The following is a 27,985-nucleotide window of genomic DNA, read 5'->3' as shown; positions in this document are numbered from 1 at the left end:
CTCAGACAGCTCTGGAAATACAAATGAAGCTTATATTTACAGCTGGCACAATATACAAGCAGATATTTACAGTATGTACAGTTGTAGACAGAAATACACAAGGTAAAAAGGTAATACAGAAACACAACTCCCCTCCCAGAAACTTGAGTCCCCAGGAGGGCTCTCAACCACCCCTGCACCTTCCTCTCAACCTTACCCCAGTCCCAAGGAAGAATAGAGGTTTGGCCAAGAGGTTAAGAAGCAAAGGTGGGTTAGGACAAATGGAAGGTGAGGTTAGAGAGATGCAGCTCAGCCAGCAGCCCAAGCAAGAGTGAGAGAAAATGGCAAGAGTGTTATCTAATGTTGTTTTTTTTCTTGTTCCCACACTCCTTAGCAAGCCTATGAGGGAAGTAGACATCACCATTGTTTTCCTTTCACAGCCTGTAATCTAGTTCTCCCCAAAACATTCTAGCTAGCTTCAAACTAGCACAATAATATATAGTTATTTTATTTCTGAAAAGCCCCACCCACAAACTATATACACACTAGTTAAATTTGGGTTCCAATTCATTTGGCAAAATCTTCACAAGTATGCTTATAGGCAATTTAGTAATTTAGGAGAATCACAAAACTGGAAAAGTTTAGCCACAAAATGGCTTCGTCCCACTTATAAATAAGCAGCCTGGAGCCCTAGGGAAAGTCTGTTCTACTCACAGAGGTAGAGTACAATTCAGATAGATCCTGGCTCCTTTGCAGCAGTGTTGGAACTGCTCAAAATCTTGAGAGCTGTTGAGAGGCTTCTAGATCTTCCCAGGACGTGTTTTAGGCCTATCAGCCGTGCACCCTCAAAGGCAGCAATGTCTTACCTACTCTGCTCCATCCTTCCACAACACCACTGCTACCCTTAAATACAGCAATGTCCTACCTACTCTGCTCAATGTTTAGATTTTTTTTTAAGGACTGTGCTAGTTTGAAGCTAGCTAGAAATTTTTGGTGAGAAGAACTAGATCATAGGCTATGAAAGGAAAACAATGGTGATGTCTACTCCCCTCAGAGTCTTGCTGAAGAAGAAATGACAACATTAGATAACACTCTCACCATTTTGTCACACACTCTGCCTTGGGCTTCTGACTGAGCTGCAGCTCCCTAACCTCATTTTCCACTCATCTTTGCTTCTTAACCTCTTGGCTGAACCTCTACTCTTCTTTAGGACTGGGGTAAGGTTGAGAGGGGCAGGGGGAAGGTGCAAGGGTAGTTGAGAGCCCCTCCTGGGCACTCAGGTTTCTGGGAGGGGAGTTGTGTTTCTGTATTACTTTTACCTTGTATATTTCTGTCTATAACTGTATATACTGTAAATATCTGCTTGTGTATTGTGCTAGCTCTAAATAAATAGCTTCATTTATATTCCCAGAGCCGGCTGAGCCTAGTCTGGGTAACTTCTAAAGTGTGGGGGGGCAGGGAACACCCAAACCATCCCAAGGACTGACAATTTTCAATCCATAAATTAAGTTTTCACATACTACACTGTGTAAATCTTCCACAAAAAGATATTAAAAAATAATTTTTAGAAATGATATTTAATTATATTTAATCATTAGAACAAGTTTCCTGATAAAGGCATTTGAAATAGTTTTGCAGGTGAAAAGATTTGACAGAGCAAAACTGTAATATTTAATCAAAAGGGAGGGGAAAATGTAAAAAAGGAAAAACAAAAGCAAATTTCCTCCCTCACAAAGGAAGAAACACTGAGAAAGGAAATAAACAGAAAACAATCAGCTTTTTATGTTTACTGTTTGTTCACTGCCTCCACATGAACTGGGTGTCAGAGATACTCTTTTTAAGAGAATGAAAATAAATAATCCAAGTTCAGAAAGTATCACAACCTCTTGCTGAAGCACGCTCAGAAATCCACTTCTCCACTGAAACTGAAGATCATGCAATGCCAAAAATCCTACAGGACGACTTGCAGACACACAGATCAACAATTAACCACACGTAAAGCAGAAGTGAATAAATGATATGTGTAGAGATGAAACCCAACCCCCACACACACATTACCAGTGAAATATGAAAGGTGAGAACACTAAGCCAGCTCTGTCTTCCATGAAATCCATTACTTACTCTGCTCTGGTAAGGCCTCGCGTGGAGCACTGCATCCAGCCCTGCAATCCTCAACACAGCAAAGCCATGGATCTCATGAAGCAGGTCCAGAAGAGGATCACAAAGCTGGTGAGGGTGCTGGAACACCTCTGCTGTGAGGACAGGCTGAGGGAGCTGGGGTCATTCAGCCTGGAAAAAGAGAAGGCTCCAGAGAGACCTGACCGAGGCCTGCCAGTACCTGAAAGCAGCCTACAGGAAAGGCCGCAGAGGGACCCTCCACAGAGGCCTGTACGGACAGGCCGAGGAGCAGTGGTTTGAAATGAGAGAGGAACAGACTGAGGCTGGATTTTAGCAACAAGCTCTTGCCATGGAACAGGTTGTCCAGGGAGGTAGTTGAGGCCCTATCCCTGGAGATATTCAAGGTAAGGCTCAACAAGCCTCTGAGCAACCTGATCTCGTGGGGGATATCACAGAATCAGCCAGGTTGGAAGAGACCTCCAAGATCATCCAGGCCAACCTAGCACCCAGCCCTAGCCAGTCAACCAGACCATGGCACTGAGTGCCTCAGCCAGGCTTTTCTTGAGCACCTCCAGGGACAGTGCCTCCACCACCTCCCTGGGCAGCCCATTCCAATGCCAATCACTCTCCCTGGGAAGAACTTCCTCCTAACACCCAGCCTATACTTTCCCCAGCACAACTTGAGGCTGTGTCCCCTTGTTCTGTTGCTGGGTGCCTGGGAGAAGAGGCCAACCCCCACCTGGCTACAACCTCCCTTCAGGTAGTTGTAGACAGCAATGAGGTCACCCCTGAGCCTCCTCTTCTCCAGGCTAAACAACCCCAGCTCCCTCAGCCTCTCCTCATAGGCTTTGTGTTCCAGGCCCCTCACCAGCTTTGTTGCCCTTCTCTGGACGATGTCCCTGCTCACTTCTCCAGATGGCCTTTGGAGGTCACTTCCAACTCAAACTGTTCTATGGCTCTAAGTTAGACAACTGAAAGTGAATATTTGCCTCAATTCTACAGGCCTGGCATAATATATGCCACTGAAAAAGCTGAACATCAATATCAGATCTCATAGGGATGGATGTGAGTGAGGAGGTTCAGAGACTGACTTGAAGCAAAGAATCAACAGTTTTGGACTAAATAATTTCTACGTTTACAGAATTACCTAAGCTTGAAATTCAATCTGTGATTTGTGTCTAGGTTTCCCATATAAATTCAGGATACATATCACATAAATATTCTTCATGCAAATGTCTAACAACTTTTTATGCTATATTACTTCAGTAACAAAACAACCAAACTACACTCCACGATTATGAATAATTATTTGGACTACAGGGCAAATCTTGGTCCCACAGAGGTCAACATAGCACTACTGCTGAATTCCAGTGATGATGTAACTTTTAAGATACCTGTATTTGATTATGCAAATGAAAAACCCTAAATGTCAACTCCAACATCTAATTGTAAATGAAATTCATTCCCTGAAGACAGATTTTTCAGCTTCCACACAGCAACACATAAATGAAGATCACAGAAATATCAGGCAATGAAAAAACAAACTAGAAGGCCAGAGAGTTTAATGACATTTTTCTTTCCTTCAAAAAATATTTCTTTACATCCAGATTCCAAGTTGCTGCATTGTAATAGGAATATGCATCATACATTGAATTTATATTGATCATCTGCATCCACTGGTAAACTGAGATCAGACACATCTGTTTTTCAGTGGAGAAATTGCTTACCTAGTCTTACTTTTGGGTCTATTATAACGCAAAGAAGTTAAGAATAAGCCCCAGGGTCATGTAATCCATTCTCCACTAAACTGAGAACTGCCTCATGATGGAACATTATCCAGTAATGAATGAATTTGCTCATGAACCATCGCTAGAATGCACAGCATTTAATTTTATTTTAAGATGGACACAGAGAAGTACTGCAGTTACATAACTAAATTTGCTTCTTAAAATCTTGCAGAATTAAGGACAGCTTGGCAGTCAACCAAGTAAAAAGTTGAACTAAAACTGATAGAAAATGGAGTACAGCAAGTGCCATTTTTCAAGCAGGACTTGTGCCTTGACATCTCTCTCATACTTTTGCTTGGCTGAAGTGGATGGGTTTCATTCTTGTTCTTACAGCAGGGCATGTGAAATAGGAACTTCATCCCTTCTTGCTTCATGATGTTACAATCCAGCAGTTAAATGCCATCTATCATCTTCTGCATACTTATGGCCAAACAATAATTTGAAAAACACAATCATAATTTAATTCCTAAAAAAAAAAGTCCCAAGAACTAAAATACTGCATCCAGACCATCAGGTATTAAGAGTCTTCTCCTTTGGTTGCACCAAAAAAACCCTCACATTTTGGCAAGTTTCAGTAATAAACACTTCAAGCAGGAGGCACTGGCAGTCGTCTTACTATTTCCGTAGCTATCTTTAGATAGGCTTTAGCCTGTAAAAACAGAAACATTTATTTAGCAACTTTCATTTTCTGTAAAGAGGAATATTTTACATCTCATCAGATATCTGTTCTTTCACATACCTTCAATAAAAATCCAAAGATGTTACAGTAAACAGGTTCAATTTAGCCAGTTTTGTGTGCAAGAAGAATTATATGCTAGCGAAGCACAACTGTTATTTAAAATGCTGGGAAGGGGGGGGGGGGGGGGGTTTGCTGTAAAATTTAACTTTGTTATTATTCTGAGAACAGAACTTGACCAAGCAATTTGTCTTAAAATGGCAAACAGAATCAAGATTATCTGGAGAAGTGTTGAGAGGAAAGGAAACTCTTTAGTCCCACAGGTACTATTAGTTATAAACTTCCCTTATCCTGAAGATTGAGACGTACTGTGCACAGGAATGAGAAACAGAATCAGAGAAAACACCAACGTTAACCTTTGGGTCAGAAGTGACCTCCAAAGGCCATCTAGTCCAAGCCCTCTGCAATGAGCAGAGACTTCCTCCTCTAGGTCAGTTTGCTAAGAGCCTTGTCAAGCCTGACCTTGAATATCTCCAGAGGTGAGGCCTCAACTGCCTCCCAGGACAATGTGTTGCAGTGGTCCACCATCCTCATGGTAAATAACTTGCTCCCAACATGCAATTTAATCTACTCTTTTCTAATTTCAAACCATTGTCCCTTGCCTTTGTGAACAGTCCCTCTTAAAACTTCCTGTAGACCCTCTTCAGATACTGGAAGGCCACTATTAGGTCTCCTGAGAGACTTCTCTTCTCTGGACTGGACAACCCTAGGTAGTACAGCTGTGCGCACATGCAACATCCATTACAATTGCCTGAGTGGTCTAAACTACTCCCCAGCTAGCCATGTGCTTAGATAAGAAAATGGACCAACTTGAAATACAGTGACTGACTGAAGTCAAGCTGCCTTTGCAGTTAAGTATTTGAGTATTTGGTGCAGAAGCATTCCAGGTGGAAACATCTTCAGTAGTCCCACAGGCAGCTCCTACATTGTAAAAATCAAGTAATGTATCTTAATGAGCCAACTAACATGTTTCATGGAAAATTCGTCCCTCTTGAGAGATCTCCCAGGCTATTTATGCTCCAGAATTGACCAAACAGATTGTAAAAATTGTAGCTGCTGGTGCAGAACTAGTAACACAGGACAGTGGGTTTGTACATAGTTGAGACAGAAGAGGTTCTGTACGTAAATCAAGATTATAAGCAGCATATGCATGCATAAGCTATAATCATGTAGGACCATCAACTAGCTCCACTATTAAAACTGAGCTAAACAGTACTGCAAAGAGCTTCACTTGATCCAGGCAAAGACACCTTTGGTCAAGGTTCGTGGCACACAGCAGCAAACAGATATTCTGCTTGGGAGACCTGATTTCCTATGTGAGTGTTAACCCTATGTCAAGTTCCCAATAAACTAGTTGTTTGGGATTTTTTCCAAAACTCCAGTTAATGACTGTCTGGGCAGCAGCTTCACAAGGTACAGGAACTCTCATCTGCCACTTTCTAGCAGAATGTTGCTGGAGCAACTATTTGTAGCCTCCTACTATCTAGCCCTAGGGCTAGGAGGAATTAGCCTTGTCTGCTACGCATTCATTTTTTGTGCTCCTAGACAACTACTTCTTATCTTGAACAGACCAGTATCTCATATATGTCCTTACAGAAATCTACCAGCAACTTGTCTTGGACAAATCCAACTATTTCAAGCCTTAGTTTCCTATCCCTGAACAAATAATTCAGCTATAAATGAGGACCTGTCCATCAATCAACATAATTAAAAGGTCTACATGGAATCTCAGTGACTGTCAATATGCCTTTCATTACATAAGAACAACCCTGCAAGCACAGAATGGTTTCTCCTACTCATGATCTTTTCAATATGGTATCTGTAGACAGAACCACACTGAGCAGTTCAGTTCAGCTGTTTAATCCATCGTTGCTAAGCAAAATAAGATGAATTGCAATGGAAAATGGAGTAATTTCTTTGTTCACTTTTTGGGTGAAAGTCAGAGAAGAAAAAGTAAAAGATTAGTTCTTATTCATCATTCAAAACCATTTTAATAGGATGAAAGTGAAGTTTACAGATCAGTTTTTCCTTTTATGGTTTGGAAGGTCTAAAGGACTGTCTTTCTGAAAGCATTTTTTTGCAGATGGACAACTCTATATTTAACAGTAACATGTTAGCTGAAAGCCAAACACTTCTCTCTGCTTCAAGAGGATGAAGTGCACAGGAAGACAGAATGCCCTAGAAACAGACCAGACTCGCTCATTACAAAGGCTGCCTAGAAAGGGTCTGAGAACAGCACTGAGGAGGGCAGAGGCAGGGGAGGAAGGTGATGTTCAGAGAACTGAGCTAGCTAATGGCCATTCCAGAGACTGCCCACCTCTTACTGCCAGAAAAGAGTGCTTCATTCTTTGAATTACAAACTTTCTCAGGACTGAGAGAGTATAGCAGATGAAGAAGTGACTAATGACATCATGATCCTGCAGTAGGAAACAGAGAATGTGTAACAAAGTTAATCAGGAAAAGGACTGTAAAGTCCTTCTTAACCTAAATAATCATAATATCTTGATTCATTATTCTGTCATGGGTTAATAGACATGGGGTAGATTTTAAACTGCAAGTCCTTTTACTAGCTCATCTAATTAAGCTCTATGATAATCCTAGAGAAATGTAAGCCTTTCAGCTACAGAGTTTCAGTCTCCCTAATAAATCTTACCTAAGCATGCATCACTGCTAAGATTACTGCAAACTGACCCTACAGGTCATAGCTGACCTTACCCTGTTCTCCTGGATTGCAGTGGCTTGGCTTGATCTGCTAGCTTGCCTTCCACTGGAATGCAGCTCTTGGCCTGCAAACAGCTCCTTACAGTTGCTTCCATTGTCAAATACAATGGACACACAAATAAAAAACACAATTTACCTACCAACATGAGTATGAGTCAAAGTCACATTCACCTTAACCCAAATCACTGCATACAAACAACTTCAGACCAGCAACTCAGAAAAAACTAGTTTGAGGTTAACTGGAATATTTTAATGAGAACAATTAGACTATAGGCTGTGAAAAGGAAACAATGGTGATGAGTGCCTCACTCATAGGCTTGCTGAAATGTATAAAAACAAGAATACAAATATAGATAAGACAGTCAGTGTGTGTCTCTGTCAGAGTTGGTGTCTGTGATTTTTTTTCTTCCTGGGCTGCTTCTATGTAACTAATCCTTCTGCTTCTAACCTGCCTTGCCGATCCTTAAGACTCGCCTTGCACTTAAGGCAAACTCTGGGATAAGGCAGAGGGGTGGAAAGAAGCTGAAAGGGTGGCTAGGAGCCCCTCCTGGGGACTCTGGTTTCTGGGAGGGGTGTTGTGTTTCTCTATTACTCTTAAGTTGTATATTTCTGTAGGTAGCTGTAAATATTGTAAGTATCTGCTTGCATATCGTGCTAAGCTGTAAATATAAAGCTTCATTCCTTAACTTCCAGCTGGCTCAGTCTAGTCTTATGGATTTCATAATAGGGAGGTGGGTAACTCCCAAACCATCACATGGTCCCATCACCCACTTGCAAGCCAAGCACACTGTAAGTGTGCAAATCCTGGTACTGCATTCTAACTTCTATTAGGATGCTTTGTGCAGGCCAGCAAGCCAAGAGAGAATCTACTCAAGTCCCAAATAACAAATGCTGTGGATGCTACCACACCTACAAAGAAGGATCAGGTATTTAAATATGTTCAACTGAGCTGTTAAGGGCTTATACTTCCCACAAGGAAACTAGCAACCATGAACAATGAGCAACTAAACAAATAGTGACTATCACAAAGACAAATACTAGACTTATCTACCATCTGCATAGAAATAAGGGGAGGTGACAGGTTTTGTTCTTATTGGCATTCTCTTTGCTCAACCACAGTCCATTTCCCAGTTCAATCAGATTTTTAAATAGCTTTAGTTTTCATGGAAATTGCTTGTTTCATTGACAAAACTTCAGCCTTCAGTACATGCCTGGAGCTGCCCTTTGTTGTCTGTATTTCACTGTGGTCAAGTCTGAAGGCAGTAAAATCATGATGATAAACACGTCTTTAAATGAGCTTCCACTTCAGATAAAAGCTTCATGTCACTCAGAGATATTTCTGATTGCTGCAAGAAGCCCAGAGCATTTCCCATTCCATCTGGGCAGCTCTATCCTAAGTTTCTTCTTTATATATATTGGCAATTCTTGATAAGCTGCAACAAAACGTCAGTACAGAAAGAGCATTTTAATCTGTAAATCACAAGATGATATAGAGGAAATGGCTACGTAAATTGGATGTTTCCTGAATAATACCTTAAAAAAAATTCCTTGGTGCTCACAGGAAACTTCCTGTCACTCTTAGGTATCAGCAGCTGAAAAAGCCAAACTGTCCTCCAAGAAAGTCTCAGCTGGGAAACACTGCTAGCTGCAAGAAGCCACTGTAGGTGTAGACCATCAGGTGCTGTCACATCAAAAAAAGACATTCTGCCCAGAAAAGCTGTATCACTAGATAAGTGCAATTCACATGCAATATAGCAACATGCTTCAAATGCCTCAGCATCTTCTCCAGAAGAGTCTGATGATGCTTTGTACTATCTAAACCCTGTACTGTCAAACCTGAGGGAGCTGGGATTGTTTAGCCTGGAGAAGAGGAGGATCAGGGGGGACCTCATTGCTGTCTACAACTACCTGAAGGGAGGCTGTAGCCAGGTGGGGGTTGCTCTCTTCTCCCAGACAACCAGCAACAGAACAAGGGGACACAGTCTCAAGTTGTGCTGGGGGAGTCCTAGGCTGGATGTTAGGAGGAAGTTCTTCACAGAGAGAGTGATTTCCCATTGGAATGGGCTCCCCAGAGAGGTGGTGGAGTCACCATCCCTGGAGGTGTTCAAGAAAAGCCTGGCTGAGGCACTTAGTGCCATGGTCTAGTTGACTGGATAGGGCTGGGTGCTAGGTTGGACTGGCTGATCTTGGAGGTCTCTTCCAACCTGGTTGATTCTATGATTTCTTGATTTCTACACATAACAAATGTTACTATGATCATTCAAAGGAAGCCTTGATGATAAGACATACTATATATCATATCATGTATCCTTCTTCTGGGTTGGGTTTGCTTTCAAAGATATCACACCCTGGAGGAAACACACTAAATGGAATTATTAATGACAGCTAAACAATAGCAAACCTTATTTGCTACCACTAGAACAATTGTTCTCCAACTATTTCTTGCAAACTTTAAAATGTTATACATATTTACTCTACTCACACATCACTCTTTCAGAGAATTCTAAAAAAAACCCAAGTCTTTCTGATTGCAAATGTCACTGTACCTTTGGATAACACCACAGTAAGAAAAGATGTTGAGGTGCCTGAATGTGTCCAGAAAGGCAACAAGGCTGGTGAGGGGGCTGGAGCACAACCCTACAAGGAGAGGCTTACAGAGCTGGGTTTAGCCTGGAGGAGCAGGGACTCAGGGGAGTCCTCACTTCTCCTTATAACTACCTGAAGGGAGGCTGTAGCCAGGCAGTGGTTGCTCTCTTCTCCCAGGCATCCAATGACAGAACATGAGGACACAGTCTCAAACTACACCAGGACAGGTTTAATCTGGATATTAGGAAGACATTCTTCTCAGAAAGAGTGATTGGTATTGGCCCGGGGAGGTGGTACAGTCCCTGTCCCTGGAGGTGTTTAAAAGGAGACTGGATGAGGCACTTAGTGCCATGGTTCAGTGATTTAGAAGGTGTTAGGTGATAGGTTGGATTTGGTGATCTCGAAGATCTTTTCCAACCTGGTTAATTCTGTGATTCTGTAAGGACTTTGTAACTTAATTGAAAAGGGATTTTCACCCAGACTTACTTAACTCTGTTATGTCAAACTGATGATGCCTTGCACCCCTGCTCTCCACCTGATTGGGCTTTTTCTCTCTTGTTACAAATCTATATGCAATTTACTGGCCTCAAAATCCTTCACTAATATATATGATTATATGAAATCTGCAAGAGGGCTGAACTTTCCCCAAGAAGTATGGGGAGTTTGTATTTATTGCAAGCTGGATAGAATATCATTAAGCAAGTTTTCCAGCTACAGGTCCTGGGTTTCTTGCTGCAGGAAGGCTCAGTTTGTGCATACTTGCAAACAGCCACATGATCTGAGGGTCCAACATGATGCTATATATGATTGCTTCCTCTGTTTTCCCAATGTACTCCTCTCAATTTTTATGAAAAAAGAGGATAAATTTATTTTTCCATAATAGATTCTAAATGTTTTCCAAAATAGTAAGTGCCAAGAAAACACTTAGGGAACTGACTTCTATCTTTTTTATTTAATTCAGATTTTCTTCCAAAAGCAGTCATCCTCTTTGTAGTTTTGCCATGAGGGCTCATTCTCTCTTTTATAGTAGAGCAGGGCAAGAGGTGAAACCTAAATGTTCTTTTGTGACTTTTCTGCCGTCCTGAATACTTGATCCCTGGTAAACCATCTTCCCTACACAACTTCTGTTAGGTTGGTTTTTTAATCACCTAATTGTCAAGACAAGAAGATGGGAGACAACATTTATTGCTTGCCTCAGACTCCTCACTGAAATGTCTACCCCAGCAACACTCCCTAGCTTTTAGGAGGTGAAGGGACACACTAGCCCAGCAAAAGTATTTTGCACTTGCCTGAGCTGCTGCTTTCATCTTGAAACAGATGGGAGTTTTGTGCTTGACAGTCACAGCTTGTCTGTCTGTTCTAGCAAGGTATTAACAAATCCACTGTGCCACCAAGGCTCTGATTTACCAAAATATTTCTATCAGAAAGTCCTCACAAGACAGCCACCAACTGTCACACGCTTCCCTGGGTTTTGTGCTCACAGTGAAAAGCTCTTAGGAACCTCTGCTTACCCTTCTCCTTTGCTGACAGAGAGTTCACCAGTTATTTAAATAACATATTTGGTGGAAGAATGACCTCACTGCAGTTAATCTTCTTTTGTATCTCTTACTGTTGTTTCGAGCTCTCTTATCCACAAACTTCAAGATATCTCTTCTAATCACCTGTTTTGCTACTGGTTTCTTCTCATGGTCCTTAGGAGGTTCCCTGACATCTAAGCATGATCAATTCTACCTGGTGTCATGGATTATTCATTTGTTTTCCCTATTCTAACACTTTAGCAGTGTTCTGGATTTTCTTTTGCTGTCTAGAAAGTCTCTCATGTTTGGGTGAGCAAAAAGCGTGAAACCCTAGTTAGGTAGCCAATCCATCTCCACCACTTGATGAAGGAAGAAAATGTTCCCAAGGCTCTCAGTTATCTCCAGAAGGGTCTGGTAAGTCCTTACTGCTGGTTAAATCAAGAAATTACTAGCTTCTTGTAGCTTTCTACCAATTCTCCTTATTGCTGTGGTGTGTCTGTTTTCTCTCTGTTAAGACCCGCCCAGACCATTTAGGCTAGCATGCAAGTACAGCAACATTCCATTTCCAGAGCACATAACAAAGTTCTGTCAATGAAGAATGCAAAAAAAACCCCACAATTTAAAGAATTCAGTTCACAGAAACACTAATGTAGAGAGTGTTATACCAAGAGCAAAAGCATTTTACCAGCATTGTTTATTTCTCCACGGGGACTGTCTCAGGCTCACCAGAGAACTCAAGCTATTAAGATTCCACATCCTTTGGCTATACAGTCAGCCATTTCCATAAGCAGATGAATTTTATTCTCTACCTTTCCTGAGGAAGAACTTTCTAAGGTCATACATGCACAATTCTACAACTAATTTTCTTTCTTTCAACCACTCAAGGGTTGTTTCAGTTAGTCATCTTCTTACCAGTTGTGGAAAGGAAACTTCCCTTTTTCCACCAAACATATCTAATCTTTAAAACAAAATTAATTGGGACAAGTTTGCTTGCAGATTTTAAATTTCTAATATAGTGTGAGAGCTATATTTTTCTTTATCAGCAAGGTAAATCAAACATCACGGAAAATCCAGAACTAAAACCAAGTATTAGCTAACATTTTAGAAACACCCTTTACTATAGTCTTAACAGAGCTTAGAAGGTGACAGCATGCTGGGTTTCCGAGATGTCAATCCCCATTTTTATTCCCTACTGTCTGAACCTGTTGGGTATTATTTCAGTTCTACAATTTTGTATTTGATTCGTAAGCATGTTCCAACAAAACCAGCACGGAACTCTGCATCAGAAAAAAATGTACATTTAAGTGACAAGAGAAGAGATAATATCAGCAGCTCTGAGCACATTGTTCTCTGAAAACCAGTGATTGCTCGTGCATGAATAGCCACAATTTCACTTCATTTGGGGAACATGGTGGTGGGTGTTGTATCAAAGATTAGGACCTGACCCCACGTGACCTCTCCCACCATCCGTTATGTGCTAAGAATTTAATTTTTCTTTTAAAATAAAGGAGAACAACAAAAATTTTCTGTCTTCTAAATGAGAAGCAAACCAGGCATAAAGGGAAACTCTTTTTCATTCTGTAGAGATTAGCTACATCTTAAAAAAATACTCATTCCCTGAGGACAATGATTATCTCACAGACACAATGGCAGAGAAGAATATTAGAAGTCTTCCCTAGAGTCATACATGTTTGTCAATCTTTATTTCTCTTCATATTTAACTTAATTGCCACAAATAGTGTTTAGAACCCCTCCTTTTGTTCCCAAGAACACAGTCCAAGGAGGAACAGATGGCAACACACCAGACTTCATTGTCTTTTTCAATTTTCAGAACGCTAGCCTACACACGTTTGAATTTTTAGATTGATAGTCCTGCAGGCTACAGACTCTTGGTTATTATAGATTTCAGATACTCTGAGCTCTGAGCCTTTCATCTTAGTTTGCTCAGCTGTTTCACTTCAACTTTGACCTAAGCCATGCATCTATTCAAACCTTCCCACTGCTGATCCAGCTTCCCAGATAAAGCTACCATATGGAGTATAACGATTCCATTTCATAAGGATCTAGACTCAAAATCACTATGTTATTCCACAGAGGATCAGCATGGGCCTTGCCCAAGCCTAGTGAAAATACTGCATTCAATTAGAAATCAACAGGCCAAAACAAAATGTTACAGCTTTAAGACCATCACTGTTTCTCCCAAATCCCAACTGGTATGTTAATAATATCAACAGTACTAATCCCTCTTTTTTTTTTCCCTTTTGAAAGAGTGGGAAGGGAAAAAGATATTTCAGCATGTGCCTAGCAATCAGAATATTAGAAAGGTTAATGACATGAGAATGTATCCTAATTACTTTCTACCTTATGTTTAATTGATTCTACCATCTATTATTAGCACTCATCACTTCTCTTTTTACAGTAACATCTAAGCAGCAGTCAAGAGTGAGGCTGCATCATGCCATATACTGTGCAAACACCATGTGGCAGACGACATCCTGCCCTACAGAGCCTGGCAAACAAACTCCAGCAGAAGGGCAAGAAAACACTAGTTAATCTTACTTTTATCAGTGCAATTTTATACGTGCAACTGCTTTTCTTTTATAGACTTTCATGTTTGACTCCCAGCACCTTGACAACTACTTTTTCCTTTGGCAATAAAATACTATGGTAAATGCACTGAAAAATCCATTTCCTCTAGTGTGTAAAGTGTTCCACTTCCCGCTGAAAGCAACCCAGGTACTGACAACACACAGAGTTTGTTTCAAACACCTGGACAGAACCCCCTGACAGTTTCCAGGATGAACTACCAAAGACTCAGCTGACAGTTTCTGAGGACCTACATGAGCAGCAAGGTCTCATGAGGTTTGACACTGACATTCCTCTTCTTGGCATGCCAGAATCTGGATCAAGTCTTCACTATGACTGATGTTTATAAAGATGCGAAGGGCAATACTGGGAGGACAGAACCAGGCTCTGCTCAGTGATATTCAATGACAGGAGACAAGGAGCAAAAGGTGCAAGCTGGAATATAGGAGATTCCACTTGAACATAAGGAAAAGTTAACTGTGAGGATGTCAGAACACTGGAACAGGCTGCCCAGAGAGGTTGTCGAGCCTCCTCTTGGAGACACTGAAAACCCACCTGGATGCATTCCTGTGTGACCTGCTATAGGTGGCCTAACTCTGGCGATGGTGGGAGTTGGACTAGATGACCTTTGCAGGTCCCTCCCAACCCCTAACACTTTGTGATTAAAACTCTTCTGAATGACTCAGCATAATTACACACGACCAAACTCACCGTAGTAATACATATGACCAGCACTCCAAAATTAAGGGCTTGGGTTACTTTTTTTTCCACAAAACTTGAGTGGAGTGCATTGGGAAAGCAGAGGAAGGTGAAAAGAAGCAAACCCCTTTTACTTAATTGCCCTAAATTACATTTAGATCCACATTTCTTTTCAAACAGCAGTGAAAACAAAGCCCTCTCCATTCACTTTTGAAGGAGAGCTTTTGGTTGGTAGTGCTGTGCACCAAACTTACGGCATCACTTTGAGGCTGTGAGATGACAACGGGCTGCCCTGCATCACATGTCTCCCGTATATTAACATGCAGTGGAACGTCTCCTGTATCAAAAACACCAAGACACACAAATGTGAAGACTTAATATTTCATAAATGTTTCATTACTGCAAGAGCCCTAAAGCAATTTGAAATCAAGTTCTGGTATATTCTTTGAATTACTTAATCTCAAAAAATTAGCATTTAAAATGGAAATTGGCTGTGGTACAGTTTCTGTGCAGCCACAACAATTAATGCCAAACATAGCCCGGATTTTTCATTCACTGAATAGCAAAGCAGTATGCTTTGCAGTTATTTAATAGGGAGAAGGCAGTTCACTTTTTTGCTCTGAATACACAGAAAAACACAGGCTGAGGTACAAAGTGTTATGCATCCATAAGAATAATTTGCTTGAGTGTCAGGCAAATGCTCATCACGCAGTTAGTGTTCAGCCTGTCTCCTCATTTTATATTCTTCTCAGTGCTACGTTAAGATTTTAATCACTGTTCAAAAATCATTTTTCTAATACTTAACTTCCCAATAATGGCATTTATTATTTTCCTTATTAGACCCTGGATACAATTATAAGGTGGACAACTAATCAGTTTGTTCTTCTTTCCAACAGAAATGTTCTGCCTTTATATCAAGTAGGGCAACTGTCACAGAGAGGAAAAGAACACTCTGAAGGGTAATCAATTAGCAGCCCCATTCCACTCTTCAATATCCTTTCTGAAATACAGCATTAAATCAAGCTTACCATTCCCATGTTTAGTTTGTTGCTACATACATCATTATAAAGTGGACTGAAGTCCTACTTTCACAGTATCACAGTATCATCAAGGTTGGAAGAGACCTCATAGATCATCAAGTCCAACCCTTTACCACAGAGCTCAAGGCTAGACCATGGCACCAAGTGCCACGTCCAATCTTGCCTTGAACAGCTCCAGGGATGGTGACTCCACCACCCCCCCAGGCAGTCCATTCCAGTGCCCAATGACTCTCTCAGTGAAGAACTTTCTCCTCACCTCGAGCCTAAATTTCCCCTGGCGCAGCCTGAGGCTGTGTCCTCTCGTTCTGGTGCTGGCCACCTGAGAGAAGAGAGCAACCTCCTCCTGGCCACAACCACCCTTCAGGTAGTTGTAGACAGCAATAAGGTCACCCCTGAGCCTCCTCTTCTCCAGGCTAAACAATCCCAGCTCCCTCAGCCTCTCCTCGTAGGGCTGTGCTCAAGGCCTCTCACTAGCCTCGTCGCCCTTCTCTGGACACGCTCAAGCATCTCGATGTCCCTCCTAAACTGGGAGGCCCAGAGCTGAACACAATACTCAAGGTGTGGTCTAACCAGTGCAGAGTACAGGGGCAGAATAACCTCCCTGCTCCTGCTGACCACACCATTCCTGATGCAGGCCAGGATACCACTGGCTCTCTTGGCCACCTGGGCACACTGCTGGCTCATGTTCAGGCAGGTATCAATCAGCACCCCCAGATCCCTCTCTGTTTGGCTGCTCTCCAGCCACTCCGACCCCAGCCTGTATCTCTGCATGGGGTTGTTGTGGCCAAAGTGCAGCACCCTGCACTTGGAGCTATTGAATGCCATCCTATTGGACTCTGCCCATCTATCCAGGCGGTCAAGGTCCCGCTGCAGAGTCCTTCTGCTCTCCAACCCAGCCACATCTACCCCCAGCTTTGGGAATGGAAGATACATCTACCTTTTGCATCATGGATCCACGTAGAAACAGCCTACCTTAATTCAATCTCAACTCTATGAATTTAATTCATACATTTTATCAACATTTATTTAACACACACCACTGTAAATTACTGAAGCTCAATGTAGTAAAAAGACCCAGAACATTAAAAAAATTGATACACCTTAGGAGATTTAAAAAATAACCCAAAAAAACAGACTCAAAAGCAAACAGGAATATAAACAAAATCCCAAATACATAACAAACCAAAAAGCTGTGACTCTGTGATTAGTGAGCTGAATCTCTGAAGAATTTTAATTTGTTATCTATGAAAAGTAGTCCATTTCTTTCAAATGAAACCGTTTCTTTTTTATTATAGTCATGGATAAGTTTCTCTAGGCATAAATGTCTGTAAATTTATTCATGAGAAGAAAATATTTAGGGGGTGCTTCACAAGATTTTTAACCTTAAATATAGTTAATAGAATAACAGCAACTGTGTAATCTCTCAGAAGTTAATCTCTGCTATTATTTTATGCAGAGACTAATCTTCACTTTTATCCTCAGGGATGTTTTGTTAATGAAAAAGTTCTTCCTCCCTCTAAGCTTCATAACAATCTCTAAGTTACAAAAAGAACTGTCCTGTTACAAAATGGCAGCCTGCCTCTTTTTCGTCATCGTTCTGGTACTAGGGGAGCACAACAAGACTTGCAGGAGCCAAGTGCAAGTTAAAAGACCACACAAAATGCAATTTTAATTAAAAAAAAATTTAAACCTTCTAAATTTAGCAGAAGCATGAAGACATCAAAAACATCTGCCCAGCTGTCTGGCTGATAAGAGTTTGAAGAAGTTTTTTACACTATTCTTCACTACAGAATTTGATAGGAACTCATCACACTGTTTTTCTCATATTAACCATCATTGCTGACTGCAATGTTAAGTGCCAAGAATAACTGGATATATTATGGGAATTAAAACAAAAAAATCAAAACATTGAGATAAAACTTCCACTTGAGATAGATTATTAGTAGTAATTCTTTTCATAACATAAGGCATTATTACATAATGGTCATTGCTGGAAGGAGGGGCATACTAATCAGATCAAGTACTGTAATTCTGAATTCAACCCTTGGGGCAGAATTCTTAATCTTAATCATGGCTTTCAGTGACAGTTTGAAGGTATCTTACACTGTTTTAGTTCATACTTCTCATCCGTACCCTGCTAAGCCTGTAAATCTCTCACATCACTCCCAACTAAATACAATCATGATGAGTTCTGCCTCTAAGGGAATAAGAAAAACCATCTATGGGACCAATGGCATCATTTGTGCCTGCATATCTAAATGTATGCCTGATTCAACTGCTTGCAGAGGGATTTGCATCCATCCACATAACCCTGGGCTGCAGAAGTCCCCTTGGGCTCTGATCACAACTCATTATATACTCAAAAAACTAAAAGCTAGCCCAAAAGCGCATCTTTAATGATGTGTTGCTTTGCTGTCTTAAGTTTATGTCAGGCCTTGATGTTTCAATGTTGATCTTTCTAAGTGAGCTTCCTGGTTCTTTTTAATGAACCACCTATGGAAAATCATTGAGATAATTATAGTAATAGGTGGAAACACATCATTAACACATGTAATTATCCCATTTACCAACTTAATTATGCTGGGTTTTTGTTTTGTTTGTTTGTGTTTTGGGTTTTTTTGACTTGCAGCACAGGTTGAAACAGATGCTTTTTTAAAATAGCAATGTATATTTAAGATCAGTATATTTTAATCCACAGGCACCTTTAGTTTATAGGTATGTTTCTAGTCTTTAGCTTTGAAACAACAGTTCAATGCAACTATTACAGTCTGCTTACTTCACAGGATCACAGGATGTTAGAGGTTGGAAGGGACCTCCATAAATCACCGAGTACAACCCTCTTGCTAGAGCAGGACCATAATCTAGTGCAGGTCACACAGGAATGCATCCAGACAGGTCTTGAAAGTCTCTAGGGAAGGAGACTCCACAACCTCTCTGGGCAGCCTGTTCCAATGCTCTGTGACTCTTAGAGTAAAGAAGTTTTTCCTCAAGGTAAGGTGGAACTTCCTGTGCTGTAGTTTACATCCATTACTCCTTGTCCTGTCAGGAGTCCTATCTTCATATGGGCACAAAAAACAACTGCTTTAAGGAACTCCATTTCAAATTACCTTATTCCTTTCAGTATGTAACGACTCATTTTATTTAAATAAAACAAATGACAAAAATTCTACTGACATGAATGGATGGAGGTTCGGATAGAGGTTAGACAAGACCCAAACATAATTCTTTGTTATTTGTACAAACTGTTGTATCATCAATAATAAAACAATTTTCAGGTAATGCAACACATGGCTATCAAAACAGTTATTGTTCTGAAGAGTTTAGAATTAAAAAAGGCATTTAAGATGAAGTTCAAGAACTTTTCATATCCAGTCCATATCCCATTTACAAGAACGATCCTGGTAAGGAACAGAGCATACAAAATCTCTGACAGTCAACTATTTAGATTATTAGTTCTATTATGTCTGAATATGGAGTAATCTAGGATTACACCGATCCATACTTTGGTTAATGCTTCGCTCATGAATACCATCACATTTTTCTTCAAAAAGCCCCTTCCCAATTTCTGTAGCCTTACCTAAAACATCCAATCCAAGGGTTTTAGCTAGGTCCCTTACACCATCAGCTCCAAAAATGTGTGTCTCATGCTTACATTTTGGACACTGGAAAACACTCATATTTTGAACCAGACCTAAAACCTGTTAAGTAAAAGAAAGGAATGTTGGCATGTGGGGTTGAGCCATGAGTGTTCATTTCTGACAATAAAAAAAGAGATTAGCTGCAAAGAATCGACAGAGATTACTCATTTACAATGGGAAGTAGGAGTAAAATCAGACTCATTAATGTCATCACAACTCTTATCAATAAATATATCACCTCAGCTGCATAATCATTTTGGGCATTATTTCAAGATCTTCATATTTATACCTCTCAAAGACTACCAAACTGATTTGTAACAAAATGTACCTCTTGCACAGGCCTACATTTCCAAGAACTCTCCCTGCCAGTATCTCATTTGTGAACTCTGAACGCTGGAAGAATTTTCATGTTGTGTTTTATAGCTTTGTAATTTGCAGTTTCAGGAAACACAAAATGAAAACATACCATTACAAGAAATGACACAATCAGACAACCTTTTGAGATATTTTTAGAAGTTATCCTGTTGGGAAATGTTTTCAAAAAGAAACAGATTTGCTATTCTTCTGAAGAGCAGAAACACATTTTAAAGATCAAACAAAAAAAAATACTAATGTGAAACTAAGTGGCAAAAAGCACAGCACAAGAGAAGCCAAATACACATATTAAGTAGCTTTCTGTTGATGCCAGGTGTTCAACATCATCTTTGTAAAATATGCCAAATTAAAATTTGCCAAATCACACACACAAACACCTCCTTCCACAATGTAGAATAATGCTAATGACAGCACTGATCTCACTTTTATTCACCTAGTAAACAAAACTGCTCCTCGAGGCAGAACAGAATTCCACAGAAGTGATGAAAACAGCATTCAGACACCAGGGTGAAAGCTTCTACCCATCTGATCACCACCAGAAGACCTGCTTGTCTCAGTTCTAATTTAAATTTCCCAGAGACTCAAAATATAGTTGATAGAACCAATAACAATTTATAGGATGCCCTTTCCTCTTCCCCCTTTTTTCCCAAAAGAAGAGGAATTAGATGGAGAGAGAAAAAAGGTAAGCACACCCAAATAAACAATCTCGCTGTGATTTGGAGGTTAAAAGAAGAAAAAGTTTAACAATAAATAAAAGGTATATGAAGTAGGGAAATTATAGAGATATAAGGAAGGGAAAACAAGGTGCAACATATGTAAATATACAACCAGATTTGATGGCAACAGGCTTTGTCCACCTTGGAGGGTGATGGCCACACTGTAAGACAAAGAGCAGCAGGAAAACAGGAATTGTGATGCTGGCAAGCAGGGAGAGAGAGAGAGAACAGAAAGTCTCCCTGTTTGTATGGATCTTAAACAGGAAGCCGGAGTGGGCTAACCATCACCTGGTAGTGTTCAGACCCATCCCTGGGGAGGGGTAAAGACCAGCTGGGGCCAGGTTCAAGATCACTCCCCCAAAAGGGTTAACCCTGTACACCGCTTTAAGAGGTTCCACATTACAGTGTTTCACTTTGTAATGGTTAAGAAAAATCACCCAGACTAGACTCAGCTAGCTGGAAGTTAAAGAATGAAGCTGTATTTAAGTTTAGCACAATTTACAAGCAGTTATATGCAAGTTAGAAGTAATGCAGAAACACAATACCCTTCCCAGGACCGATCAGAGTCCCCAGGAGGCTTCCAACTCAAACCCCCTCCACCCCTCCTCCCCTCTCTCTCTCCCCCTTCAGAAATAACCAGATCAACCCACATATATCTCATGTGATAAATCTGGAGTGATCTGAGGTGAGATGTCAAAAAGACAACAAGGAAAAGTTGGATTACAGAGTTAAGGCAGAGGCATTAAAGCTGTGGGAGGAGAAAGAGGAGTTGTAATATTTCCTGACTTATTACAAACATATTGGCAATAATTTCAGCAATATTAAAGCCAATCCAGCTGAGAACATAATCTCCAAATTCCAGGAACTTCCCTTTAAGCTTTCTCTATATCATATCAGAAATCAATGAACCAATTTTTTCTGTCAAGCAACTGCAGAAAAATCATGCCCTTAATGGATAAAGAATAGAAAATAAGATTTAAAATAACTTCATCTTAACTTCCACACTTAATTATCAAGCAACAAAATAGGATGTGATGGTTTGGGAGTTACCCACCCCACCCAAGAAAAATCACCCAGACTAGACTCAGCCAGCTGGAAGTTAAGGAATGAAGCTGTATTTACAGCTTAGCAGAATTTACAAGCATATATATACACAAATATATACAGTTATATACAAGTTAAAAGTAATGCAGAAACACAATACCCCTCCCAGAAACAGAGTCCCCAGGAGGCTCCCAACCATCTCCTCCCCTCTCTCCCTCCCTTCAGAAATGTGCTAGTTTGAGCCTAGATGGGATATTTTGGTGAGAAGAATTAGATCATAGGCTGTGAAAAGGAAACAACGGTGATGTCTACTTGACTCATAGGCTTGCTCAGATGTATTAAGAACAAGAACACAAACATAGGTAACAGAGTTGCTCTTGGGCTCTCAGGCTGCACTTCTCTCGCAAACCTGCTGTCTGTGTGACTAATCCGTCTGCTTCCTATCTACCCTGGCCAATCCTCCAAACTCACCTTGAATGTGAGGCAAAGTCTGGGGTAAGGTAGAGGAGTGGGAAGAAAGTGGAAGGGTGATTGAGAGCTCCTCCTGGGGGCTCTGGTTTCTGGGACGGCTGTTGTGTTTCTGTATTACTTTTCAACTTGGATATTTCCGTATGTAACTGTACATATTGTAAATATCTGTTTGTATATTGTGCTAATCCGTAAATATAGCTTAATTCTTCAATTTCCAGCTGGCTGAGTCTAGTCTGGGTGATTTTCTCAAGTGCAGGGGGGTGGGTAACACCCAAAACATCGCAAGAAATAGCCAGATCAACCCACGTATATCTCACGTGATAAATCTGGAGTGATCTGATGTGAGATGTCAAAAAGACAACAAGGAAGTTAAAGGTAAAAAGGTTAAGTCGGATGAAAGAGTTAAGGCAGAGGCAACCACACAGACTGCCAGAAAGTAGGAGCAGAAGTGAGAGCTAAGAAGTGTGCGAGAAGTGAGTGCCTTATCTGTATTTTGACCAGTTGCATTTCTCAGCAGAAGAATGGCTGATATAGGCTACTGTTGGTTTTTTTTTTTCTTCTCACAACTAAGGGTTTCACTTCTCTCAGTAAAATATTCCAATTAGCCTCCAACCAGCACACATTTTCAGATCTACCTGGCTATGTCACACATGCTATAGTCAAGCTTTAAACGATGAATATATATTTTCAAGTACAAGAAGCTGTTATTTATTTTGTAGCATTTTGTACTTTTGAACCTTCCTGAACATGCCAGTTTTGAGTTTGAACAAGTTGGCCTAGTTATTAAAAGAACAACACATCACCTATACTAACATAAGCCTATCCAAAAGAATATACCAGCGTTCACTGCAATCATCAAATATTATTTAAGAGTGAATGTAAAACTTTTGATTTAAAAAAAAAAAAGTTATTTTAATAAAAATGATCAAAAAGTGATCACTTGTGTTTTCTACACCACACTAAAGTGTTTCACACTATTTCCTAAGAAGTCTTCCTTTACTTATGTAAAACTTCCAGAAGGTTTAAAACAAAGAGTATTTGAAGAAATAGTAACAACAAAAAGGAACGAAAGGAAGAAAAATAATTGCTTTCTTTCAATACAGCACCAAAAACTTTCTCCACTTCCTACTCACAAGAGTAGGGAAAGGAACAAATTTCTATTTACTGGCACATTATTACATGTAATTTTCTCATCCAGACATGAAATACTACGTGGCCAAGACACAAGGTGCAGGGATGGTAACACAAGCTCTCTACTTACACAGCCTTCTCATGATGACCTCTGAGAAGACATTCATCTTGCTCTCCTTATATTGATGTTCCCAGAGCTCAACACAGAATTCTAGATGGGGTCTTGTGAAAGCAAGAGTAGAAGGGAAGAAATCTTCCTTAACCTACTTGTTACAATTCTTTTGATGCAGCCCATGACATAGTTAACTTTCTGGGCTGTGAGTGCACATTGCTGAGTCAAGCAGCTTCTCTTCAACCAATGCCCCAAAGTCCTGCTCCTCAGGTCTGATTTCAATCCATTTCCCACCCAGCCTGTATTTTCTGCTTGAGGGAAGAATGTTGAAACCTGTGACAGGAGTTAGCACCACTGTGCAAACTCCTTCCTTACAGATGTGCATCACAGGACAAGAGACAGCACTCCTACCAAATGTGCCCTAGGCCTGAAAATAAGATTTGTCCATTATTATTCTGGCTCTAACACTGAAGTTTGTTGCCAGCATTTTATTAGTGCCTTCAGTCATCCTACTCTAATTTCAATGCAGTAAAAGACAAAGAATGTTAACATTCAATTATTTCACTGTGGTAATAACTACATGTCATTTGAGTATTTGGTAACTAATGACTGTGGGAGTGAAGGCAGGGTAGTGTATGTATGCCTACATGTATTTGGGAGAGAATCCAGTTCATTAAACAGAAACAAGCATACTCAGACTCAGCTCAGCAACCTATAGAACCTGATTCCTTGAATAGTAGAATCTTTGTCAGTGCTTTTTTAAAGATTAAATTTTACAGAGTAGGTTTTTAAAGATCCATCAACTATATAATCACAATACACAATTTAAGTACAGTCCCACATATTCCACCTTTTGGATGTAAACCTCAGGTTTGAAGTTGTCCATCGAGAATTATATATCTAAACTTTCTTTACATACTCAGATTTAGTTGATGCTTAGAAATGTAATACATAGGCAGGAGTTCCTTCAGCACTGAAGGAAATGGCACATCGGTGCTGATGCTACACACAAAGCTAGAATAAAATGAAGCAGCACTATGAAAAAATTAAGACCTTGATGACTGCTTCAAGAATATTTCAAGTCAGCATCTGGTACATTGTGACTTTTCATTTTATTTAGGAAGACCTTAAAATGCCTCAAAATAGATAATATCTAATGTCTATCACTAGTCAAACGCAATAAAGCCTATCATAGAACGAATTATTTTGTTAGAGGCCATTCTGTTCAAAGAATGTTGAACAAAACAGGCTTAGAAAGAAATCTTGGTAGTTCTTCATTAAATTAAAAGGAAAATTCAAAAGTACTAAGTTGAGCACAACTCTATTTGAATAACTTTGCATCATTTTAGCAAATAAACATAAAATCAACCCAAAACATTCCATGTTATTCTTCTGTTAGATAAATCTATTTTTCTTCTAGTAGCAAGTTATAAGCACTACTCCACTTCCATTTTTTAATAGTTAACAATAAGGAATGTTTTTAATCAATGTATTTCTTTTGTTAGGCTGCTCTGTAAATTAAGCAGAAAGCAGTCACCTCAAATTTTAAATTAACAAAGCCCTACCTATAAAAGAAATTTTATTTCTTAATAGAAGAACCTGCACACTGGTAAACAAGAAAACATCTTTTTTGAAGTCCAATAAACAAATTCTTTACTATGTAAGATAGGGAAGAATTTCAGTTTTTATCTTCTCATGAACTGTACATTTCAAATGAAAAAATAATCTCTTCATGAACATAGCCTAGAGTACAACATTTAGTTACTTGGCAGCCTGTAGGACACAGAAAGTATTGAATCCAAGATGTCACTTTGTTTAATGTTTGCTTCCAATCCATATGAATATTGTGGAGATTGTTAAATTTTGCATTTCCCAAAAAAGCAGGCTACCATACAAGCTATAAACCTAAGTGATACAGATTGCCTTCTACTTGTCATGACAGTCATAGACCTCTTCAAATGGCAAAGTGACAATTAGTGACATGCATATCTCTCCCAAAAAACTTTGCTTTCCTTCTTAAGATGTACCAATATATGATTTTTCCACACCTCAAGGAATCTGAGATTTTAATCTCCAACACAGACAGTGCTGCAGAGGGCAGATAATAAAGACATTGTAAGACAGTATCATTTGAAAGCACATGTTATTTATTAAGCTACTGTTTAGCCATCTGATCCATTCCAGGTGATTAAGCAACATGATTTAAAAAACAATCAAGTACTAGAACCACCTTGGCCTGAGAAAATGACACAAAATCACAGAATGTCCAGGGCTGGAAGGGACCTCAAAAGAACATCTAGTCCAAAGACCCTGTCAGAGCAGGATCGTCTATACTAATTCTTCCCTTTCTGTTGAAGCAAGCTCCTGATATTGACATCAGAAGAACTCTAATAGCTTTTTTCTTTTTTTTTTTTTTTTTTTGGAGCAAGGATTTATGGAATTTTGCTTATATTTTGGAAAAACAATCTGTTGGTATTTTCAATGTAGATACTTACTGGTACATGGACTTTTCTGAACATTTCGGCTCCCTTGTGCGCATCCAATAAAGCCACATCTTGTGGAGTAGAGACGATTACAGCTCCTGGGAAAAGAAAACATGAACTCCCTTTAAAATGAGTATTATTGATTATATTGGTAACTATTTTGATTATTAATACATGCCAATAAATTTTAAGTAGTCACACACTTCTGTGCTTGGGTTTTTTAACTTAAGGGGAAAAATGATGCTGTTTTTTGTTTTCTTAAGTAATGTCCATAAGATATGAAGTAACAGAAATAATTCAGTTATTTTCATCCTGGGTTTTTCTACGTAGAACATTTCTATGATCTAAATGATCTAGCTGTTACATGACTGCAGGCAGAAAACACAATCCATGCTCTGACAGGTTAGAGGTGGTATTCTGGGAACATCTACTTGGTAACGTTCCCATCCCATAATTACAATTGAAAGCTTTTGAGTTAACAATAAGCCTTGTCCTAAAATCAAGAGGCAGCTGCCTGCAATCAGACCGCTGCTTTCAGAACCTGCCACACTTTCTCATGCCAGCATTGACAGGCAGTCTTGAAACGTTACACTAGATGCAACACCAGGGCATTTGCATGAGCAAGACAGATGTGCACACTTGCACTAGGTTCAAAAAGGTCTAATATTGCTCCATGTTCAGACACAGCTCCAGCTCACCTGCTAATTAGTACTCTCAAGAATTATTAAGCTTATAAAAGCACTCAGAGCTTTGTCAAAGGTTGCAAACTGAAGTAAGCCTAGAGGTGCAAACTCTATACTATCCCATATTACTTTCTGATTACAGCAGCCTGCAAAACCAACATAGACACTGTAATGTTCAACATGACTTCACAAACAGCATCTTTCTGCATGTGCTCAAAGGTTTCAATCATTTCTTTGAAACGTGCATCAAGAACCTGGTCATGCTCACTCCTCTTTTAGCAAAATACTACTGTCCTCTAACTGATTAGGTCTGGTTTCAGTGACCATGCAGTCTCTACAGTATCTGTTACAGAAGCATCTGGGCAGAGCCACATAAAGCCAACCTCAAACAAGAAACTTATGCCAAACTTCACACTAACAGCAATTATAGCAAACTATTTCAGATGTGCAGAACAGTTTCCTGCTGGGCCTGCAGTTCCCAGTCCTTGGCATACAAAGCAAAAGGAAGAGGTGGGTAGATTTCCAGAAGCACACAACAGTGACACGGCTGGTGCAGGTCAGACCACTGGGAGCCTCCTGGCTCTGGCAATTCTGGGACAGTGAACCCTGCCCCTCGCACTGGCCCCACGCCGCCCACCGTCTGCCAGGTGGCATCTTGCCAGCCCGACAGCCAGCCGTTACCAAGCGTTACCTGGCAGTGCATTTGAATGTCTCCAACCAGCATTCCTAATCTCTAGTTTGTGAAAGAAAAATACAGTCTGGCACCTGGCTCCTGAGAAGCTGCCAACCTCTGCCTCATGTAATATTAGACACAACTCCAGAAACTGTATGGAAGAGAACTAACACAACCTCCCTGTTGTTTGCTAACATTCTAACTTCCAAATAATTTGCTGCTTTTCCCAAGTAAACCTGCTTTCAGTAGCATCCCAAAGAATAACATGGGAAGCCTTTCAGTTACAGCTTAATCACCTTAGCTCCTTGCTTCACTAAGTGCAGGGTTATACATTCATTACAGCTGACATGGAAATGTTGCACTAAATCCACAAAATGAATGCACAAACCCAGAGTCCACAAGCAAGTCACTTAGGTTCAAAGCTCTTGAGTTTTCTGTATATTTGTAAAATGAAGATCTTTCAATACTTGGACAAAATTCTTATTGCTTTCTTTTCCAACAGAAGTGGAAATTTGTCCCTTGTGTGTGTTCACCCATGTTCTTTCACACTTTCATTCAGGCTCTTCTCTGATGATGCTACCTCAGCATTCTCTGGATCTTCAGGTAGAAGCTAAGATGCAGTCAAAAATCTGAAGTCCAAGTTTTCTGCTCCATTAACAGTTTTTTATGAAGCAAGAATCAAGTAATTGGCATGTCTGAAGGACTGCGACATTGAAAACGCCAATTAGAATCAGAAGCAGCACATCTTAGTTTATTTTTGAATAACAAACTCTCATCCAAAGGTTAAAAGATAAAATGTCAAAAAGAATGGCACATGGCAGGGGTTAGGCTGCCACAAATGCCAGCTCCCTGTATGAAACGTAACTCCAGCTTCTACAGCATGGGTTAAA

General features: G+C 40.1%; 1 protein-coding gene across 1 annotated transcript in view; it reads right to left on the bottom strand.

Moving 5' to 3' along the window:
- Positions 1 to 3,642: 3,642 nt before the first annotated feature.
- NUBPL (NUBP iron-sulfur cluster assembly factor, mitochondrial) overlaps positions 3,643 to 27,985 on the bottom strand; it is a 95,081-nt gene continuing 70,738 nt past the window's right edge. Inside the window, exons 8-11 of the mRNA XM_064148501.1 lie at positions 25,752 to 25,837; positions 19,347 to 19,467; positions 14,984 to 15,066; positions 3,643 to 4,533 (exon numbers count right to left, since the gene is read on the bottom strand). Coding sequence (XP_064004571.1) covers positions 4,471 to 4,533; positions 14,984 to 15,066; positions 19,347 to 19,467; positions 25,752 to 25,837 — 353 coding nt within the window. The 3' untranslated portion in view covers positions 3,643 to 4,470. The remainder of the gene's footprint in view (positions 4,534 to 14,983; positions 15,067 to 19,346; positions 19,468 to 25,751; positions 25,838 to 27,985) is intronic.

Source organism: Pogoniulus pusillus, chromosome 1 (assembly GCF_015220805.1).
Source record: "Pogoniulus pusillus isolate bPogPus1 chromosome 1, bPogPus1.pri, whole genome shotgun sequence".
NCBI classification, from domain to species: domain Eukaryota; kingdom Metazoa; phylum Chordata; class Aves; order Piciformes; family Lybiidae; genus Pogoniulus; species Pogoniulus pusillus.
Note: the sequence above shows the minus strand (reverse complement) of the source record. Positions and strands in the feature narration are given on the sequence as shown.